Raw genomic sequence first — 15,616 nt, forward strand, 5'->3', positions numbered from 1 at the left:
CAACATCATGTTAGACAGACTGAGGCACTGGGTGGGGATCTCTGGTACTGCCCTAGAATGGTTTTCATCCTACCTGTCAAATAGGAAGTTTTGCGTGTCTGTAAACGACTATGTCTCTTCGTTCTGTCCAGTTAAATATGGTGTGCCTCAGGGGTCGGTCTTAAGACCCATTTTGTTTTCCTTGTATCTGCTTCCCCTTGGACATATTATCCATAAACATGGTATTTGTTTTCATATTTATGCTGATGACACACAAATGTACTTGCCCGTCAGATACACAGACCCTGGAATGCTGAGATCACTTACCAACTGCCTTTGTGAAGTTAAAAAATGGATGTCAAATAATTTCCTCCAGCTGAACTCAGACAAAACAGAAATCCTGGTCATCGGGTCTCAGCAGATGGCAATCAAATACTGCCATCTGCTGGTTCCCTAGTAAATCACATTAAGCCTGTGGCAAAGAACCTTGGTGTTTGGTTTGATAGTAATTTAAATTTCGAGCAGCACACCACAAAGCTTGTTCAATCATGTTTTTATCAACTTAGAAATATAGCTAAAATTCGATCTATGTTAACTTTTAAGGACACCGAGACCATTTTACACGCCTTCATCTCATCACGCCTGGATTATTGCAACAGCCTTTTCACCTGTTTAACCCAAAAATCTATTGATCGACTCCAGACTGTCCAGAACTCAGCTGCCAGGCTTTTAAACAGAACAAAGAAATATGACCACATTACTCCTATTTTAGCTTCATTACACTGGCTCCCAGTATGGAGGGGTTGGGTTTACCAGCTGATCCACAGTCTTAAACAGAAAACTGGGTTTGTGTTTATGTGTAGTAATGAGTTCAGAAAAATAATGTTCTCGCATCCTTAACCATGTTATTGTAGTTAATTAATAAATCCTTCAGACTGAGGTAATGGACTTGGAGACTGGATTTTTTCCATCTGCACTCCTTTTTAGGCTGCGAATGCTGTCATTTATCCAGGGTTGCTTATTAGCTTTAGACGTAGGCCTAACCTTTAGAGGAGCAGTAATATTTAGTGACGACAAGCAGATATGATTGAAGTGATCAACCATATTGTTGGTGTTGAAATCAGACAGGTGTTGGCTTTGGCTCTGAAAGAATGTGAAAAACTTTGAAACACTTGTTCATTAAAGATGCGAGAACACACGGAGCTTGGTGAGGCGGCATGAGTAACAGGCGAATCGCAGCTAAAAACAATACATTTGTGGTCAGATATGGTCATGTCCACTAATTCCACAGAGACCCAGGGTAAAAACCAAGTCCAGTGTATGACCACGGTTATGTGTTTGCCCTTTGACATGTTGTTTGAAGTTAAAAGAAGTGGCCATATTTAAAAGTCAGTTGCATTAACATTGTTGGGGTTATCAACATGAATATTAAAAATCGCCACAAAGAACAATTCTGTCATAATTTAAAACCAGAATAGATAAAAATTCAGGAAGTTCTGATAAAAATCCTCCAGGCGGTTTTGGGGGCGATAAATTATAACAAATATGATAGGTTGCAGCCCTCCAAGTTTAAGAGTGAGAACTTCAAAGGAGTTAAATTCATCACAGCGTACTTGATGACATTTAAAATTTTTCCTATACACGCTCACTAGCCCACCACCACGACAACTGACCCTCGGTTGACTAAAACAATCATATTTAGGCGGACACAGTTCAGCTAGCTGGCTTTAGTCATTCAATTGCAACCATGATTCAGTTAAAAACATAAAATCTAAATTTGCAGACAAGATAAAATCATTTAAGATAAAAGTCTTACTTGACAGCGATCTCACATTGAAGAGAGCCATTTTAAACGAGTTTGTTTTGGGTGCTGGAGTTGGTGCAGTTGTCCTAATCCTTAAGAGATTACTATTATTTCTGTGTGGGATGTGCACATTTCGGTTTACTGGTCTATGCGTGATGATGACAGGAATAGAAGTCTTTGGAACAGCGCTGGTAGCAGACGGCTTTATATGCCAGCAGGTGGAGACAGTTGTTTGTGGCAGTGAGGCAGAGATCTGTTCAGTGAGCAGTGGTGTGTCCAGGTGTGCTGCGTGAACGATTAGTCATTCACTTAAGTCATGTGTGGACCGTACCACATGCTGTATGTGAGCAGCTAACATTTCTGAGCCCCGTTTGTTTGGGTGAAGTCCGTCTGTCTTAAAAAGAGACATTCTTTGCCAGAAAATATTACAGTTATCAACATAACACAAACTGTGAGCCCTGCAGGCGGACTGGAGCCAGTCGTGGAGGCCAAGGAGTCTACTGAAGCGGCCAGCACCGCGACCAACTGTGGGAATGGGACCAGAGATAAAAACGGACTTTCCACACAGCTTTAAGAAGTTAGCGGTTGGAGAGGCTGATGTGCGGAGGAGAGGCAGCCACATCCATAAAGCCAGTCAGCAGGGAATCTTTCTCTTTGAGTTCCTCTGAAAGTCGTCGGATTTCTTCCATAAGGTCAGCAATCATTTTGTTCGCTTTCTTAAGGAGTGTGCAGTCCTCATGGGGCAGTGTTATCTCGGCTAGCATAACGTTAGTCGGCGGAGCTTTGTTGTGATCAGTAGCGTTCATAGCGTTTTTACACTCATCTAGTTTAAAATCCATGTCGGACGACTAAAATCCTTAACCTATTTAAGTTAGATAAAAGGATTTAAAAAATGTAACGTAAAAGTGTGGATTAAAACTGTTATAAGAGTCAGGTTTAACGCGGAGCTTCCGACAGGTCGCTACAGACGCATGCGCAGAGTACAGATTACGTCAGCGATTACATCAGCAGGATGACACAACAGGATGACATAACGAGGTTGTTATATACCTTCCTACATCGTAATGCTTCTGTTGTATCCTGTTGTATGTTTAAGTTGAACACCTTTTTTTATTTGGGCAGCCAGGTACCTTGTTGTTGATATGGTCTCCGCTCACAGCGATTGGGTACATGACAAACTTCCCCCCATGGTCGTCACTGGGTGCACAATAAGGGATGTTGTCAGGATCGTGCTCTGCTCCAAAGTTATGGCCCAGCTCATGAGTGGTCACCAAATCTGCTTCCTGAACAGAGCAGACCAGATATATTTGCTTTAAATATCAGATCATCCATCAAGCAATGTTGGACTGACAACATGTCTCTACTCAACACAAAGATGCTGGTGTTTAACTACTAGTCATAATATTTCACTGACAGAAACATTTATTTATTCACAGAGGCTAGAGATACACTCTCAAGAAATAGCCCCCCCAAATCCCAAAACTTCCTCCCAACTCAGATAGAAACTGTGCAGAGGAGCAACCTGAGGTTTCAAAATGCAACCAAGTAGACATCAATACTCATAACACCCACACAAAAAGGTGTGTCTGGCCTACTTAGAATCTAAACTTGGCTTGGTGACATATTGCATAACATCCTGAGTAAAACCTGAGTGCACCATGTCATAACTTTTGTCAAAGATGAAGACTGAAAATTAAAACAGACCTTTGTTAGGATGGTTTTGCCATAGTTCTTGGTGCTGGTCAGGCCGGTGTTGAGGTAACTTGGCTTCTTTACAGAGTGAGATGGGTAGTATGCTACAAAAATCACACAATCAAAGAATGATGTCAGTATCGGGTTTTGCTTTCAAAAAGCCCGGGGGTCCAACACACAGTTCCATGTCAGACAGTGCACATGAATGTAACAGATTTTTGTTAACACTGCAACAAAGATGGTCTCTTTCAAAAATGACACACAAGCAACAAAACAGAGCAAAGTGTCATTCCATTATAAAATATTTCACTGATACAGATTCAACTCAGCCTACTTTAACCATATACTAGTAATGTAGGATGGTTGCTAGTTTGTACCATGTAGATGTCTTTACACTTATCAAGAGATAAGATGTACTTACGTTTTGGGCAGAGGCCGCCGAGGGCCAGAGGTTTGGAGGGGGCCACGTAGGCCAGCCCCAGTGTGCCCTCATCAAAATCCTGGTAAGTGAACAGGTGGGCGAGACACACAGAGGAGGCGTTGTCAGCTATGTCTGAGCTGAATTGCTGTGGGACACAAAGAGAACCTTTATTTACCAACATTAGTGTATGTCAAAATTTGTTGTATTCCTTGTTTTACAAAGACACTGCAGAATGAGCCCTTTTCAATAAGGTTTTACTTACATAAAAAAAAAATAATAATAAAAAAAACTCCTTGTGATAATGACGCAAAACTATGCGCCAAACTGGACTTGTTTATTATTATAAACGATTATAAAAATTATACCATTATAAAAGACAAAGGATATGGGTGAAGGAATGGATAAGCACACGCGGGCAGCAGGGATTGTCTGTGCTGCAGAGAGAGTTGAAGGTGGGTAAAAAATGTTTGTAGTGTAGCTCTGCCAGCTGCCTACTATCATTGACTGGATGTGGATGTCAAGTCGGCCGACGACTGGCATGCGCCGATTGATCGCAGATTTTCCCCCGATCACAGCCCGACGGTCCGCAAGCTAGGCGACGTGCAAACAGGTCTTAAAATCGTGTAGCGTGAACTAGGCCTTTACTTCACTAGCTTAGTTTCGCTCAATTCCTGGATATCTATGGGATTATGCTTATGTTATTTGATCACATAGAGACTCAAAAATTCAGCCAACATATCGGACATGCTGTTTGACATAACTTCAGACAGCACCAAAAACATAAAAAAGATCCGTCCTAAGGTAGTTATTAGTTTCTGACTCTAAAGTGGGAAAAACAGTTCCCCAAAACTACTGAATCTCTGAACTCTTTAACTAAATCACACATATGTAGGCTCTTCTATGTGATCTCCTTTGGAAATCTTATGTAACATTGTTTCCCTTCCATTCAATGAGCCTCCCCTGAAATTGTTTGGAGCCTCCCTGAGGGGTCCCGCCTCACATTTTGAAAACCTCTGACCTAGAACATAATTTTGATATTCTTTCCCAAACTTCCCCTCTCACACGGACATACTGTTGCTACACATTTTGTGTATCTAGACATATCCTGTCATTGTCTCTGACAATCCATCTTTCACTCTGTCTCTCTCTTACCTCCAGAAGTCTCTTCACATCCCACACCTCCCTTCCTCTGGGGCTGTTCTCCATGTTGTAGTGTACCCAGTCAGAGCCAGCATGGCCAGGGGGAGGCTTTGTAGGCTCCTTGTTGATGATGATCTGCGAATGGTAACCACAGACACCGTTTACGAACAATTCATCATGTGTTATTACAGAATAATGTTTTTTTTTTAAAGAATTTAAACAAATCTTTGCATACTGGCTCATAATTGTTGTTACATAAAAACATTTCATAGTCCAGATATAAAGACATACAGGTGCTGGTCATATAATTAGAATATCATCAAAAAGTTGATTTATTTCAGTAATTCCATTCAAAAAATGAAACTTGGATATTATATTCATTCATTACACACATACTGATACACAGTATTTCAAATGTTTATTTCATTTAATTGTGATGATTAAAACTGACAACTAATGAAAATCCCAAATTAAGTAACTCCGAAAATTAGAATATTACTTAAGACCCATACAAAAAAAGGATTTTTAGAAATGTTGAACATGAAAAGTATGAGCATGTACAGCACTCAATACTTAGTTGGGGCTCCTTTTGCCTGAATTACTGCAGCAATGTGGCGTCGCATGGAGTCGATCAGTCTGTGGCACTGCTCAGGTGTTATGAGAGCCCAGGTTACTCTGATAGTGACCTTCAGCTCTTCTGCATTGTTGGGTCTGGTGTATCGCATCTTCCTCTTCACAATACCCCATAGATTTTCTATAGGGTTAAGGTCAAGCGAGTTTGCTGGCCAATTAAGAACAGAGATACCATGGTCCTTAAACCAGGTACTGGTAGCTTTGTCACTGTGTGCAGGTGCCAAGTCCTGTTGGAAAATGAAATCTGCATCTCCATAAAGTTGGTCATCAGCAGGAAGCATGAAGTTCTCTAAAACTTCCTGGTAGATGGCTGCGATGACCTTGGACCTCAGAGAACACAGTGGACCAACACCAGCAGATGACATGGCTGAGTGGCCATCACTGACTGTGGCAACTTTACACTGGACTTCAAGCAACGTGGATTCTGTGCCTCTCCTCTCTTCCTCCAGACTCGGGGACCTTGATTTCCAAAGGAGATGCAAAATTTACTTTCATCAGAGAACATAATTTCGTACCACTCAGCAGCAGTCCAGTCCTTTTTGTCTTTAGCCCAGGCGAGACGCTTCTGACGCTGTGTCTTGTTCAAGAGTGGCTTGACACAAGGAATGCGACAGCTGTCTGTGCGTGGTGGTTCTTGAAGCACTGACTCCAGCTGCAGTCCACTCTTTATGAATCTCCCCAACATTTTTGACTGGGTTTTGTTTCACAATCCTCTCCAGGGTGCGGTTATCCCTATTGCTTGTATACTTTTTTCTACCACATCTTTTCCTTCCCTTTGCCTCTCTATTAATGTGCTTGGACACAGAGCTCTGTGAATAGCCAGCCTCTTTAGCAATGACCTTTGTGCCCTCCTTGTGCAAGGTGTCAATGGTCGTCTTTTGGACAGCTGTCAAGTCAGCAGTCTTCCCCATGATTGTGTATCCTACAGAACTAGACTGAGAGACCATTTAAAGGCCTTTGCAGGTGTTTTGAGTTAATTGGCTGATTAGAGTGTGGCACCAGGTGTCTTCAATATTGAACCTTTTCACAATATTCTAATTTTCTGAGATACTGATTTTGGGGTTTTCATTAGTTGTCAGTTATAATCATCAAAATTAAAATGAATGAACACCTGAAATAGATCAGTCTGTGTGGAATGAATGTATACATTATGCAAGTTTCACTTTTTGAATGGAATTACTGAAATAAATCAACCTTTTGATGATATTCTAATTATGACCAGCACCTGTATACTGTGTATTAGATTCCCTTTGTCCCTCAAATACTGATGAATAATAAATTATTTTACATTAAACTGCAACATAGTTTGTCCAAAGTGTTACTCACATAAGTAAAAGTAGCATTACTGCAGTAAAAATAGCTTTATAGGTAGAGGGGACAATGTGACTCAAGTCAGCATCATGCTTTAGGGTTTACATTCAAGTCCTAAAACCATTTTTCCTTTTTTTAATGTATTGGGATTCTTCTTCTTGGAAGTTCTTCTTGACATGTATGGTGTAAAAAAAATGAAAACTAACTCTGTATAGCTGAATGAATGCATATCTTTTCAGTGAGAAAACCCCAAACTCAGTGTGACAAAACAGTGTCTCCATTCATTCCCAAAGCCTGTGGAACAAATTAAATTAGCCCACGAAGCTCACACAAAAGCGTTCAGTTCCTCCTAAAAATGCTTTTCTCAAACCCACTGAGAGACAGTGTTGTTCTCAGCTCCACTTCCAGGAGTGACTCGGTGTAAAACAAAGCGGTCATGCTGCTGGGAGCAGTGACGTCTGATGATACAACGCCACAACTTGTTCCAGAGGTGAGACTCGAACATGCAGCCAGCCGCACACACACACACCTGTTGGATCTGGACCCCGTAGCCTTTGAATTCATCATCCCAGGTTGTGTTCCTATAAATGTCATCAACTCGATCAATCAGCTCAATCTGGAGGGAGAAGAGAAAAATAATTATCATATAGCAAGAATTATTCAAGTAATATATGAACACAACTACAAGAATTTATTTTGACTTTGCCCATATCAGAAAGACAGACCAGGTAGTTGAGTGTGACACTCTCTTGACCGCGCCCCATGTGTTTAAAGAAGCGATAATCTGCAACCAGCAACAGGGGGCAGGTATTCTTCTTGTGATCATGAGCCTGTCTCTTCTCTCGATGGTGGTGAACTACAAGGAGGAAGCAGGAAGAGTGAGATAGAGATAGACAGATATATTGGAAGGGGTAGAGAAAGAAACATAGTCAAAAGAAGTAACAATATTCAAAACAGTCATGGGTAAGCTTACATAAAAGACAAGACAAAGTTAACAATGAGGCCATGGCTCCAGTATCCAACTGTTAATTGCCCTCATTTTCACATTTAGCAGCACGTTGTCTTTTTTGTTGCCTGTGAACTGATTAGGCTCTGCCTCCGTTCTTCAATTCTTCAAGCCAGAATTAAATAGCAGTTTATCTTTATAGTAGAGTGCATAATAATAAGTGTGAACGAGGTCCGCAGTATATTCTGACAGCTAAAGGAGGCAGCGATTTCACACACAGACCGTACAGTGTTACATTCAAATCAAGCTCCAGCTAGTGCAGAGGTTGAGGTGTACTCAGTAGTTTTCACTTCTATACAATGATCTGTTTTACATAACTTCATAGTACCAAATAGATTAAGCAATGCCCATGCATTCACTTTGTAAAGGCAATGCTTAAGGGTGCAAACAAGTATTTTCGTAGGCAATTAATATACTGATAATTATGACTTCACAAATGCTTCTCAAGAGTTACATTGTAAGAACAATACAAGTTTAACTAACCGATCAAACTGCAATTATTTCAGGGACAAATTTCTTCCACTACAATAATAATAAACCTAAATACAATAAAAATTTACCCACTTTTCGCTTGGTCATGTGTTTCCTCCCTGCAATGACTCTATACTTCCCCGGGTTCAGAGCCTTTAAAGGCTACAAGATGAAAAAAACCCATCTTAAAATTGTAACATTTTGTAGTTTACAAATGCTCAATTAATGCAAATCCTCACATTGTAGAAGCTGTAAGTGAGGATCATGTTTATCTCACTGCCACAGAAAAGCATAGGGGAGGGAATCTGGAGGGACGCCTCATAGCTTCACAAATCCTAAACTCTTGAAACAGTCAGAAGCGGAAAATAACAGAAAAGGACACAGGAAGCAGCGAGACATTTGAACATTACATCACACACTTGGCTGTGCGCCGTTCAAAAGTGTGGGTGTGTGCTGCCCTGGCTTCCACAACAAGCAGTGGGAGACCAGTGACGACTCAGAGTCATCTCATTGGGCAGCAGTGCCTCCATGAATTTAAATGCCTCCTCCGTAAGAACCTTCACCTCAACTCATATCCCCAATGAGTGCTTTCAACCAGCAGCCTGTAAGAGGTGTTTTAGATTCCTCTGCTGGCACATTATCAGTGTTACATGCTTTACATTTCCAAAGCAGCACAAAAGAGGAAAAAAAAGGCATTTGGCTGTTACATAATCCCCACTTGTCTGCAGTGTGTATGTGCATAATATGGGCTAGGTTTGACAGATGAAAAGACTTTTGTTAAAGTGATTGTTGCAGAATATAACACCCACCTCCTTTGTCTCACTACTACAGCCGCCTCCTTCATTCTCAACATTTGTTATCCTCCTCCTACTTTTTATCTACTCTTTACCATCCACTAACAAGAGCACAGAGCCTAAGCTGCACCAGATCTGTGATCTTCAACAACCCCTTATATACTTCATCCTCCTCCTACACGTTTCCACTACACGGGCACAAATATGAACACACACACACCAGCAAGACTCTCGACCCCTAGCGTGGGAAACGGACAGCAGAGCTCACCCTTTTCCTGGTCCACCTCCTCCTGCCCGTCCCAGTCCCTCCTGGCAGTCCGTGGCAGCAAGTTTTCAGCCTCTGCGTGGATGTAACCACACACTTTTGGGGAGATGATGCGGCTTAGGTTCCTGATGTCGTCCGAGCGATAAACCAGCAACCTGCCATCAGTCGGGGAATTGGTAAACCTCCACAGGGGCTAGAGGAGTCAGAGAGAGTAGAGGTCGGGAGGGAGAAAAAAAAAAAAGGAGTAACAAAAAGAAAATACAAAGACATTTCCAGGTAGTGGCAGTGGGGTAGGGAATTCAAAAGGAATGCCTGTCACTGGCTATTGCAACGTAGACATTTTATTTCTTCTCATTCTTCACCAACATTTATATACAACATAGCCCTTACGTACTCGGACAGCAACACATTTTGTTTTGACGGAATTTTAAACAGTGCAGTAGAACAGTGTCAAAATTAAGCTGAGTCAGTCCTCTCTGTAATTGTTTCATTTCAGAACCAATTTGCTGGATGGCAGAGCAAAATGTGTCACTGTCAATATACTTACAAAATGCACTGTATACTTGTGGTAGAGTGGAACAGTTCCAATTTTTTTGCGCAAGATATCCTCATCGTTAGATATACTGGGCTACAAAGCAAAACTATCAATCAAACTACCCACCTCTCCTCCCTTTACATTTAGTTATTTAGCTGATGCTTTTATCTAGGGGTGCACCGAAATGAAAATTCTTGGCCGAAGCAAAAACCAAATATAATGAAAAAATTTGCTGAATAGCGAACAAGTACATTCACATTTTTTCCATTTATTTTCCCTTTTTTTTTTTTACCACTGCATAAATTAAATAGTCAAAATGTGCTTTTTAGTGTTTTCCACAGGATTTGGAGAGACCATGGTGGGTGGGGCTGAGGCCAGAGGGTCGGGTAAAGTAAATTACATGTGCATGTCCATTTACTTTTAATGTACACATGTGATATGTTTTATACTTTCTGTGAATATAATCCAATTAATCTTATTTCCATACTGTATAGACACCTTATTTTGAAAACCGGATGTTGTCATGTGTGTATCCCCACGCTAAATTCATCAAGTCCGACCCAATTTCATAAATAATGTCTTATGTGGTTCTCGTATCGTGTAACATGAAGACTTCACAGCCTCTCTTCAGGTCAGGCTCTCATAATGCGACACTTGTCTTTGTAAAGAAAGAAACTGACAGGATAAAGTCGCTAACCTGCCTGTCAGCTCACTCTGGTCCATTTCAGTTACCATAAAGGCTTGAATACGTGTGCACTCCAAATTTAGGTGCAGCTAGCTTAATCGTCTTCTCAGAAATGAGTGACAAATACTCATAGCGGGTCAGACCCTATGGTCAGACCGTTTGTTGCCTCTGCCTTGTAGTAGGAATCAAACCCAGGTCCCTCACACCAAAGGCACGTGTCTTACCCACTACACTATCGCCACCCCATAATCATTTAGTCATTTTTTTATGTCAAAAAGCACCATCAAGAAAAAGGCACCCACACACTGAAAAGCTTCCCAGATTTAGAGTACAACACTGTAGCACAGTATTCAATTATTATTTGGTTGCCTTTTTCTTGATTTTTTTTGTGGCTTTGGTTATGTCGATCCGGCCATCACAGCCTTCACCAGCTCTACCCTCTACGGTCAAACTTCAGCCAAATGCCTTGGATAAAATGGCTGAGGGTTAAGTGTCTTACAAAAAAATGGTAAAGGGTCAATAACCCCTCTGTTTGGATTCTACACAACGATTGATTTTACAGCCTTACCTCTACATTGTATTCTGCGTCATCGGTTAGAATATGAGCAGAAAACTCATCTCCTTCTATGTGTGCCTGCACACGTGAATTCTCCTCTCCTGCAAACACAAGGTTACTTTTTAAAGATTGACAAATGCAGACTAAATCCAATAATGTATTAAGTATAGTGCACAGATACATTCACATAGTATTGTGCTAGCCATCCCAACATTATAGTTATTAATCATGTGTGGCAAACAGTGGCTATTATTCAGATATCTCAGATTAAGGTTTTAACAAACAATTTGTCTATTAAGCTTTACTTGTTTTGCATATGCAAACTAAGACAAAGCCCGATCAGGAAAATATAGTATTTAAAAAACATTGGTGCATCCCTCATCCTATAAGTCATTCGCTTACCAACAACATGTCCAGTGAAATAGTTCTGCAGCTGAACATCATAGTTCTCCTCCCTCCCGTGTTTATCAGCAAACACAGCTTTGAAGTTGTCAGTGAAAAGGTCTGTGTTGGTGGTCAAGTAGAGCTTGAAATTTCTAAAGTCGAAAAAAGATAAAAATAGATTATTTCTACTTTAATCCAAACACGATTACATGGCTACTTTCAGTACTGTGAAGAGTCAAATGGGATTTGATGCTGGGCATATTTAGAGTCACAAGGTGAGAAAATACTTTCAGTATGACCCGTCTTGTATGATCATAGTTTTAGTCTAGAGTAATTGGTTGCTGTAAAAACAATTGTATGTGCTGTCCATCCTAGCAGTGATGGGGGTGCAGTAATGCATCGCAAACATTAACTGAGGCTCATATGACATCTATTTAAGACATTTGTTTGCCAAACCAAGGGGGTATTTTAGTCATCAACTTCCCTCTTTTTGTTTCCACTTACGGTGTTTCCTTGCTGGGTTGCAGTGGATGGAGAGGGAATTTCCTACAAAAATTTTTTGGAAAATGCCCACTTTATAGACTAACTCCGACCACAGAAGCATGATTTCAGCTATGGCTGTTGTCCAAACTTTAGAATGTATTTTAACGCTATGCAAGGACTGTGGATTTTGACCAATCTGGCTGTTCCTGTCTCAGAAGCACATACATGCTTTGATAGGGTCTACCAACTGTTTCAAGCAACGCAACAGTCTATGCTCTGGAGAGAATCTCTGATATTTCCAATCCTGTCACAGATGACTACAGCATTTCACTATTCAGCTGAACATAAAATCTGCAGTGTGGACTTTTATCTATATTTTTCTATCTGAAATACAGACCAAGTGAAGTTATTTAGGTTTTCATTTAGTTTGGCTTTTATGATCACCCTTCTCTCTTTTGCTCTCTTCTCTCTCCCCTCTCTTTAAATTTCTTTCTTTCTTCCCTACCTTGGCATTGAGGCTTTTATTTCATTTTTTATTTAGAAGGACAAATAGAGGGAGTGATCACGCCTGAATCAAAAACATTCAGGATTTGTGAACAGGCATCTGAACCCACTAACGCACTGCTTCTAGTAATGTGTGAACTGCTTTTCCAGTGTGCACAGTCACAGTGTGTGAAAAGGGCAATTACATTCGCTAAGTATGCCAGTTATTATCCTCTTCAGCAGTATGGACAACAAGAATGATTGCAGCAACCAATCAGTAATAATTTTCAATATATGCATGGGCATGTGAGTTTTGTTTTGAAACAGATTTGACCCTACCCTGCATCATTCCACAAAAACAACTGTGCTTCAAGGTGGGTTAATGTCAGACATGAGGGTGCTGATGTACCTGTGCAGGGCTCTGAAGCTCACCAGGCGCTCCAGGTGGGACTGGGTGCGGACGTCCCTCTTCCTTACAGAGTGCAGCTGGAGGCCCGACGATGGAAGCACCTCAAAATCTGACAGGATGGAGTTCAGGGCATCTGGAAAAGAAATATAGAGAGGCGATGATGGTCATACACGACCAAGAAAGAAACTGCTTTTTTCCATTAAAATCACCAGACTGATAACACCTGGAGCCAAGGCTAGCCGGGTGATGCTTTTGTTTAGCAGATAATTAAAATTAACCAGGACTCAATACCGTAACATTTTATAACCCTTAGTTAAAATATTAAATATTAGTGTTGATCATCACTGTGAATAAACTTAACATTGATAGCATAAAGTCACAGCAATCATCGTTAACGCCCATTATTCCAAAGACAGTAAGCATTACCATTGTGCTAACGTTAGCTTGATACGTTACTTACCAAATTCCGTGTTTTCTTCATGATTCTCCTCCGGAGTAACTCTTGACTTAACTGCACCGTTGACCCAACAAGGAGCCAGAAAGGCAATTAATAGTAAGCGCCTCATTTTCAGTTGGCTACGCTACTGCTGTCATTTTCCAGAGTAAGTCGGTTTGTCTAAAACAGCTAGCTGAGCTACCCGGAAGTGCGTCGAAGAGAAAACATCCGCTTTCAGCGTAATATGTGGGAATGCGGGAAGCAGAAACACCGAAGTTACACAGATCATTCATGACAGAGGAGGAAGTAAAAGTCGCAAAACCACAATGTAAAGTCCTGCCTTGAATAGTAGAAATCTCCATTATGCAGAAAAGAGTGTAAAAACATAATGTATTTAACTGGATTATTATCAGAGGTGGAAGAAGTATTCAGCAAATATACTCCATCACAAGTCCTGCATGGCATGAAAAATCTTAATTAAGTAAAAGTAGTCAAGTATTATCAGAAAAGTGTAAAGTATCAGATAGGCCCAACTAAATACACTTTTCTATTCTGTCTTTATGCAGGACAGTGGCCCTTCTCACTGCCACACACCGATGCATGCTTGGGCAAGACAAGAGTGGAGCAGCAATGATTAGTCAATTAATCAATCAGTTGATTGAAAGAAAATGAATCAGTCATTTTTTACGCAAAAATGTGAAACATTGCTGGTTTCGTCCTCGTAAATGTAAGGAACTGCTGCTATTCTTTGTCATTTATGATAGTAAATGAAGAGTCTTTAGGTTGGACAAAATAAGCCATTTGAACACTTTGGGCTTTGGAAAATTGTGATTAGCATTTTTCACAATTTCTTGACATTTTATAGAAGACTAAACGATTAATCATGAAAATAGTTAGCAGATAAGAGGCGTGTGCCCTCAGTTATATAGCAAGTCGTCTTAGATAAGAGTGTCAGATAAATGTGTAAAATGTAAATGTTAGATTACTGGATTATTTCTAAAACATTAACATGTAAAATGTGTTTTAATGTTGGTGAAGTTTAACAATTTTATGTTGGGCATTTTACAACCTGATCCATGTTTTTTTAATGTAAAATCTTAATCTGTAAAGTAGCTATAGCAGTTAAATGATAGAGTAGAAACATGAGAACCTCAAAATTGTAGAAGTACATAAATGTACTTGAGTACTTCTCACCACTTCCATTTGAAGTAGAGTAAAATAGATTTAGTTTTTGAATAAATGTACTTTCTTTCCAACATGGGTGTATGACATTTGTGTTCTTAAATAACCCAAGTGGATGCTTCTAAAAATATTAAGACAGAAAAACTTAATACTTTTAATACAAAAGAGATTAGCAGAAAGATATTGACAAATCATTAAATTAAGTTGGAAACCCTTACAATAATAAATGTTCCCAAATAAATTCTCTCTCATTCCCATCTAAGGTTGTCTTTTAACAAACAATTACAAACATCAAAGTACATACTATTAAGCAAATAAAATAAACAGAAAGACCCATTTGAACTTGGTTTATAAAATGTTTTATTCATGTTAACATAGCTGATACATAGGGATTCAAACAGTTCCACAAGGCTTTTGGGGACTACAATTGAATGAATAGCAAAACAATAGTGGTCCAAATCTCTAATGACAATCACTGGACAGACTAACAAATCACCCCCTTTTAGGATGTGAAAAACCTGCAATGAAATTTACTAAACTTGACATTTGGACTTGTTGGTGTGTGTTACAGCATTTGCTCCCATTCCAGTGTAATATCTCCAGAGACATGCATGACAGAATTATCTTCTTCCCATTAAAAAAGGTCCCAGCATTTGGTCAGACAAGCCCCACCCCCAAACAAGCATGCTTTAGTGAAAGAGTGGCATATCATAACCAGGGCAGAAAGTGAGGATTGAACCAATAGACACTACTTGGCTGTATTATAGTATTTGTTGCCAGCATGTAAAGTGCACTAGCTTTCCCTGCAGTATGAAAAATTGAATCTGTTTGAAGTTGGACTTCAGCTGCTGTAACCGTACCACATAACTGTCTAGACAGAGACACTAAAAAGAAATAAAGATATGGCGGAAATTAGTTTTTATAGCCAACATTTCTTATCGGGGGGG

At 40.1% G+C, this 15,616-nt stretch overlaps 1 protein-coding gene across 1 annotated transcript in view; it reads right to left on the reverse strand.

Moving 5' to 3' along the window:
* The window catches only part of adam17a (ADAM metallopeptidase domain 17a), a 21,961-nt gene extending 7,915 nt beyond the window's left edge, over window positions 1–14,046 (reverse strand). Inside the window, exons 1-11 of the mRNA XM_046062790.1 lie at window positions 13,512–14,046; window positions 13,052–13,184; window positions 11,695–11,828; window positions 11,305–11,393; window positions 9,520–9,709; window positions 7,706–7,836; window positions 7,510–7,596; window positions 5,049–5,171; window positions 3,897–4,041; window positions 3,488–3,579; window positions 2,914–3,066 (exon numbers count right to left, since the gene is read on the reverse strand). Of these exons, the coding sequence (XP_045918746.1) occupies window positions 2,914–3,066; window positions 3,488–3,579; window positions 3,897–4,041; window positions 5,049–5,171; window positions 7,510–7,596; window positions 7,706–7,836; window positions 9,520–9,709; window positions 11,305–11,393; window positions 11,695–11,828; window positions 13,052–13,184; window positions 13,512–13,617 (1,383 nt within the window). The 5' untranslated portion in view covers window positions 13,618–14,046. The remainder of the gene's footprint in view (window positions 1–2,913; window positions 3,067–3,487; window positions 3,580–3,896; window positions 4,042–5,048; window positions 5,172–7,509; window positions 7,597–7,705; window positions 7,837–9,519; window positions 9,710–11,304; window positions 11,394–11,694; window positions 11,829–13,051; window positions 13,185–13,511) is intronic.
* Window positions 14,047–15,616: the final 1,570 nt, after the last annotated feature.

This window comes from Micropterus dolomieu, linkage group LG11 (assembly GCF_021292245.1).
Source record: "Micropterus dolomieu isolate WLL.071019.BEF.003 ecotype Adirondacks linkage group LG11, ASM2129224v1, whole genome shotgun sequence".
NCBI lineage: Eukaryota > Metazoa > Chordata > Actinopteri > Centrarchiformes > Centrarchidae > Micropterus > Micropterus dolomieu.